General features: G+C 31.2%; 1 protein-coding gene across 1 annotated transcript; it reads right to left on the bottom strand.

Moving 5' to 3' along the window:
• Positions 1 to 1,308: 1,308 nt before the first annotated feature.
• Positions 1,309 to 7,355, bottom strand: LOC117913111 (RNA-binding protein Y14). The gene is made up of 4 exons (XM_034828039.1): positions 7,053 to 7,355; positions 5,675 to 5,811; positions 2,752 to 2,897; positions 1,309 to 1,683 (listed from the first exon to the last, which is right to left on the bottom strand). The coding sequence occupies exons 1-4, from the start codon at positions 7,330 to 7,332 to the stop codon at positions 1,638 to 1,640; spliced, it is 609 nt and encodes a 202-aa protein (XP_034683930.1). The 5' UTR covers positions 7,333 to 7,355; the 3' UTR covers positions 1,309 to 1,637.
• Between the last annotated feature and the right edge of the window lie 78 nt (positions 7,356 to 7,433).

Genomic DNA, 7,433 nt, shown 5'->3' with positions numbered 1-7,433 from the left:
TTAATTGTTTAATTATTTGAGTTTTAAGTTATTTTTAAAAATGACTAATTTTATTAATAAATTCAATGCATTAAATTTTACTTATTTTAGAGTTTATTTGCCTAACAAAAAACTTGTAAAAAAAGAAAATAACTTAGACATTTAAAATAAATTATAGTCTATAACTTTTTAATGGTATTGAGTTCTATAACTTTTTAGAATTAATTAAATCAAATTTAGAATTTTAAATTATTTTTTATAATTACTAAATTTTATATATTAAGTACAATTAATTTAAAATTTATTTGCGTAATGAAAAATTTTAGAGAAGTTAAAAGAAATTAAAAATAACATGTATAATTTAAAGGAATATCGTATTTGAAGATTTTCTATATTGATATTAGATTATGAAAAGAGAAAATGAATGATATCATTCTCAATTTTATATATTTTTAATGATTTTTTTTTTTAATTTCTATATTTTCTTTCTATTTTTAAAAATTAGGAAAACAACCTCTACCTTACTCTCTAAAATTCTTCTTCATTTCAATTTGTTTTTAAAGATTGTTTTCAAATAATAACGACCAAATAGTGTTAAAGATTTTTTTAAAAACAGTTTTTTGTTTTTAAAGATAAAAAATAATAAATAAATAAATAAACATTTTTAAATCACTCCACTAAACATGCTCCAAAATTTGTCTTTTGATGGATCAACCTTATTCTTAAAAAATCTATTATATTTTCAAATAATTTATAAACCATTAGCTTTGCCAATATTGGCTATCATATCAAATACTAAATAGTTAATATTTTTTTACAAAAAATTACTTCTTTTTTTTTTGTTATATATTTCTTTAGCAAAAAAGATTTAAAAACTCTTTTTCTCCCAACTTATATCCCAATATATCCTCCCAATAGAAACAATCAAAAAAAAAAAATTAAAAGTTTAAACCCTTTTACCATCTATATATTTTATTATTCAAAGAATATATAAACAATTATAATATTTCTAATACTTGAAAAAAAAAATATTAAAAAAATTAAAAACACTTTTCAAAATCACTATTAAACACTATAAAAGTACATTTGATAGTTATCTACAAAACATTTCTAATTTTTTTAATTTTCAAGTGTTAAAAATATTAAAAATACTTTTTAAAATCACCGTCAAACAAACTCTAAATCAAGAAAACTACACCGCTTTGTTTGGGGGTCATTACAAACATAAATCAAAAAGATGAAATGTTATACATTCAAATTCCGACTGGTTTTCTAAAAAATTTCAGTCTCCAAAATAAAGAGTGAAGTAAAACAACACAGCTAACGGTCAGCATCAAAATTAGACTAGGATTATCATAACATCCACTCACAGTTTTTGAGCCACCGTCAATTTCTACGGCGCAGAAATAAAAATCATGGTAAAAATCATGTTACGTTAAATATCCCCTACTGCTAAATTACTAGGAAAAATCATCAGTTACATCGTACAGTAGACAGGAAGGATAGAAAAGCAAGGGATCCTCAACAAACAGAGTGAAATCCATAAAACTCCAACAATAATCACCAGCATCAACTGAAATCTTTCAGAACAAATGTCAACTCTCAAATCTCTTACAGAAGATCCACACCCTCAAAATAGAACACACAACTCATCAACATTAGTATCTCCTCCTGGGACTCCTGGATCGATGGCCCCTTGGTGATCTGCAAAAAATTTTACAAGGAAAAAAGATTGATTGTGTTCCAAAAATCCTAAAGATACACAAAAATTTAGAATAGCCAACCACTGTCTAGCTTGAACCTTAGTGTGGTTCCCATTCTAATTATAGCAGATACTACAGAATTGCCTTGGCTGCTGATTAGAGAAGAAATTTCCATATAGACAATCACAGCTCAAACTACTAAGTTGTTTACGGGCTCAGGTTTGTAAAAGACCACAATTCTACTGGCATTATTCTGGAAAGGACCACAACTGCTGCAATTCAGGTAATTCTAATGCAAGGGCAGCTAAAGGGAGCCAAAAAAATATCCTCCCACCGCCCATCTTGATTGCATCTAAAAGAAAATCCAAGAATACATCAAATTTTGGTGTTTTCAAGATGAAGAATTTAATTTCCCTTTTTTTTTTTTTTGGGATTAAATTATTTATTTCACAAATGTTTATCTCCACATATGTTTATGTTTTGCATAATTTCTGGCATATTTGGGAATGTTTTCAAAAATAGTTTCCAAAAAACAATTTTTTTGAGAACAGTTTTAAAAATCTGTTTTCTGATGTTTTTATAACAAAAGTCTATTTGGAAACTTAAAAGTAATGTTTTCTGTGTTTCCAAATATTTTTAAAAATAACTTTTATTTGTAGTGCTTTGCTTCCAATCATTTTTCATATTTGTACATTTATTTTTTTAAATATTCATAGAAAACAAATGAAAACATTTTTAACAATTTAAGTATTTTTCTCATAAAACACTATTTTTTAAAATAAGTTCTCAAAAACTGTTTTCTATTTAAAAAATTACCATTCCTGATTTCGAGTCTAAATAGAACTGTTTTTAAAATCGGTTCCCAAACAAACTCTCATTATTTATACATGATTTTTTTTTCACAATATGAGACTCAAGTGATAATTAATACCTCTTTAGACTCCTAAATCTATTTTGGTTTCATATGACTGGGTAGTTTTGTCATCAAAGGCAAACAAATTGCTCATATACATTTTTCTTAAGATGCAAAAGAGTGAAGCAGTTAAATCATCTGACAAGATGGACTAACCTTCTCCTCATATTCCTTCTTTTGAAGGGCCCATTGCTGAAGGCCCAGTCAACACTGATTGTCTGTGTCAGAAGTTCAGTCCCATTCATGGCAGAAATTGCAGCCTGTGCTTCCTCGAGGTTCTCATATTCAATCAATGCGTACCCCTTGTAAGACAAATATTTCACATCAAACGACTCGCAAAACAGAATACTATTGCAATTTTTTAAATAGAACAAAGAGTAAACATATCCAAAACAACATAACAGAAAATTAACTTCAGAAACATAAGTTTTTTCATCACCAGTTCTAATAATACTCAAATTACAAAGAGAGGGTGTAAATAACAAACGCTTGCTTTTCTGAATTACAAATTTTATATGTGCAATCTTAATTTGCATATTTAACAGGCATCAAGCAATAAAAATAAAAAATCAACAACACATTTATAATGTTAGTTATCTCACTACCCACTAATTACCTAATTTCCTATAGAAGAGCACAACATGATCAGTTAATTCACACAATTTGTAGAGCATGGGAACAAAAGAAAAACAATAAACCAGCCTACACATAAAGCTTTAAAATTTCTAATGAGCTGTTTAATAGCATCTGGATGGGCTTCCAAAAATTATCAACACCAGAAGTCCAGAGTTAAGAACCAACCCATTCTACATTGGAGGCAAAAAGGGTCAATTAAAGAATGTAATGCAACTTATTGATGATTGTATTAATAAAAAGAAAATAAAAAATGTAATCTCATAAAGCAAAATACAGAACTTTTTTATCCATTTCTTTGGAGTATCTCTTGATGCCTTCCATAGTTAGATGTTGCATTACAAGATTCATGCATCAACAATGTTGGCCAATCAACCTTGGCTAGAAACATTAAAAACCCGCACATACAATTAAAGTTGGGTTATTTATCTCATGGTCTTGAAAAAGTTTTCAATCAATTCTATCTCCAGCTGAGTTTGAGAAGCTCGATTTGTTTATAAACCTAAAGAGAAACTATGAGCTGAAGCATCCAAATAAAGTTCAGCCAAGAAACTAACCTCAAGTATGGAACTGATATCGAGCTAAAGTAGCACAGCATTTTTATTTTTTATTTGTTTTGAATAGGCCAATAAAAATATTATTAACAGTATCTAAGCAAAAAAATCTTGCTTTTGCTAGCAAGGATTCCAAACTATGTTAACAAGAAAAGTCCCTTCCAACTTCTACAAGAGTAAAAGACATTCACTAAGAAATATGATCCCTTAAATTCCCCTCCATGCTAATTTTTATTCCGCATCCCTCTTCAATAAATACTTATGCAAATTTGAGAAAAGGGTCTCAACACTTTCTAGCTCCCTAGCACAAAGCTGTATTGAGAAACAGGGAAACCAAATGCTCTCCCTCCTCCAACTCCTCCCATATATCCACAGCCCACACATTCTTTGAGGTGGCTATGACAAACAAAAAGACAAGTTTTGTCTAGGAAGTGTTTTCAGAAATGGTTCTTAAAAACAATTTTTTGGTGTTCTTAGAAATGAAATTGTATTTGGAAACCGAATTGTTAAATTGGTTTTTTGTTCTCAATAACAAGAAAACAGGTTTGGTAGAGTTAATAAAAACAATTTTGTAAAACAAGTAAAACAAAATACTTGTTTGAAAGTTGATTTTTTTTTCTAATCGAGTGTTTTCTTTAATTAATTTGATATTGCAAATATATATTATTTTTAGATATACACACTTCATTAAAATTTAAAAATTGTATAAATTACTAGCATTATTTTAAAATTTTTTAAATAAATCATTACCTTGTAAACATGTCTAATTGCGTTAGATTTCCAATATTCTTATTCATACATATAGTAAACTTCTTAATCATTCTGAAAAACATTTTTTAACCATAAATGCATCATAGTGAAGCATGTTTTCATTAAGAGAAATTTCATCTAAAGAAGATAAAAAAACAAGAGCAATAGGAACTTAATGTGTGCAATTTTGACGTAGTGGAGTGTGTTGCTAAGAGGTAAAAACTAAAAAGGTCTTATTTATAGAAGTAAAAGAGAAAAAAAGAAAAAAGAAGGCAAAGAGAGACAAAAAGATAAAGAGAAAGAAGCTGTTGGGATGATGACCCTTCATAACACCCTTAGAAGTGTCATTCTCAACTTAGACTAGACTTACTCTAATGGGTGTACAATGGTTTCTCAAGTGTTCATTTTTCCTCTTTTCATAATAAGCTTCCTTAGGTCTTATCTTCATAGTGTAACTAGATGTCCAACTTATCTCAACTTTCCAATTAAGTAAAATTCCTAAAATTTTACATTAGTTGTAATAGCTTATTCTCTTCGATATTAATTCATAACCATGGGTCAAGAACTTGCTAACCATGATCTCAACAAAAGATTAACTCATAAGACATTTCCAAATATATAGTTCACGTCAAGCCGAAGAGAACAACTTAATGAATACTAGACAACTAAAACCATGAATGTACACATATGAGTAAACTGATATAGATGTCAAAATAGGTAAGGAAAGCAGTGAGGCAAGGGGTGAGACTTTGGAGTAAAATTATAACATGATTTATGAATACATCCAAAAGAAAAGACCCATAGCTCTATAATCCTTAGGGTCACTTCATGCGATTAAAAATCCATGCAAATTCATATCTGATGAAGGAGTCGTTTCATCTGATAGATAACCATGTTCATATCACATTACATTGTATTAGGCATTAGAGCAAGGATATAAAAAATTTGCATCATTAGTTAAAAGGGATGTGAAAGCAATATGTTGTATTAGCCATTAGAGCAAGGACATAATAAATTTGCATCACTAGTTAACAAGGTTGTGAAAAAAAAGAAAATCGCTTTCAAAGTAGCATCTCAGTTTCAGAAGAATGCATTTATACTAATATCAGTGATTGCAAATTGAAGATTAAGGTATTGCTCACCTTTACGAACCCGGTACGACGATCAAGATTTAAATGCAAATTCTTAACCTCTCCAAACTCACCGAACGTGTTTTGCAGATCATCCTCTTGTGCCTCTTCGTGTACTCCAGTGACCAGAATAATCCATCCTTCAATGGCTGTGCACATTTTTTAGTATGAAGTTTGATAAGAATGATCCAAGCAAAGAAATAAAAAGGAAGAAAAGACTGAATATCCTTCAAATATTACACATTCACCATCATATAACTTCCCTAAATTTTAGAACTTGAATAGATCTCACATCCTTAAACACCAAAAAAATAAAGTGAAAAAACTTTTATCAAGTTAAGCTGCTAGTTGATATTTGAGAAAATTTTGTATCTATGGTCTACCCTTTTAATTATAGGGCATATGAAGCCAATTAGATACTATTAAGAATTAGTGTTTGATATGAAAACAAAAGTTAGGAAGAATTGTTGAAGAAGCTTGGAATATCAAAATCAAAAGTTAAAGCAAATACCAAAAGGTCATGCTACCATAATTCCGTAGTTTCCAAAGATGGAACAGAACAATATCATTTCCAAGCATGAGAATTCAGGAATTAGGCAATAATAGTAAGGCGGGCACTAAAACCAGTACAGATCTAAATGAGACAGTCAAGGACAGGTACAAACTCCTACAACCTCAACTGCCCAAAATCGAGTAGTCGGCCAATTCTCTTTAAATTATAAAGGAATATTGTAGTTACATATGTTGTAACTAGCTACACAGCAAACAAACTAAATCTAAAGATAGAAATGGCTATTGATTGCATTTTTAGGATCACCAAATCAATGCGATACTATGTTTCTACCCACCCAATTAAATGGATAAATATGTTCACTGCCACAACCCTGTAATCATTACACCATAGATATTCTAATACAACTTATAATATGCTCCGATAACAAAACTGTTAATTAAATGATAGGCCAACCAAACAAGGCCTTAAGGATGCCTTTTGAATGGTCGCGAAAACATTCACAAAGTAAATTTTCTCAACAGATCCTTACAAAGCATCTTGCAAACCAAAACAACAAAAAGGATTTAAAAAACAATTTCTTCCCTTTTTCCTATCTTTTCTCAGAAACCAAAAGGCATCATGAGGAGGAATCGCACCAAACCCTAAAATTACAGGTAAAAAAAATTCCAAAATGCAAACCCTAGAATGCGAAGCTCAAAAGTTAGTTCAGGCGAGTTCTCACCCATCCCAAACTAAAACAACAATAAATGATCCAAAACGAGGATACAAAAAACGAATCACACCAAAACCCTAAAACCACAGGCATACAAAATCCCAAATGCGCAAACCCTAGAATGCATAAGAGGAAGATTAAGAAAAAGGAGAGAGAGCACTGACATCGCTGCGGACCAGGCCCACCGTCGGAGTCCAGTGAGTCGAAGTCACGGGCGGCAAATCGGGAGTTGCGGTCGGCGTCGGTCTCGTCACGGAAGCCGCGGCCCTTGGTCTTCTTGGGGGCGGCAGCAAGTGAAGAGGGGGCGCCACCGGTGATGGCGGACTTGAGCTTGGGGAGGGGAGCTCTCGGGGAGGAGTTGTCGACGTCGACGGCGCCGTCCTCGTCCATGAGGTCATCGTCCTCCGGCTCGAAGTCGACGGCCTCCACATCTGCGCTCGCCATTCTATCTCTCGCTCTCTCTTTCTGAGGTTTTGCTTGTATGAGAGGCTGCCTTTTATAGTGGATTTATAAAAACATCATTTGACAATTTTGAATTTAATTGA

Source organism: Vitis riparia, chromosome 4, assembly GCF_004353265.1.
Source record: "Vitis riparia cultivar Riparia Gloire de Montpellier isolate 1030 chromosome 4, EGFV_Vit.rip_1.0, whole genome shotgun sequence".
Taxonomy (NCBI): Eukaryota; Viridiplantae; Streptophyta; class Magnoliopsida; order Vitales; family Vitaceae; genus Vitis; species Vitis riparia.
Note: the sequence above shows the minus strand (reverse complement) of the source record. Positions and strands in the feature narration are given on the sequence as shown.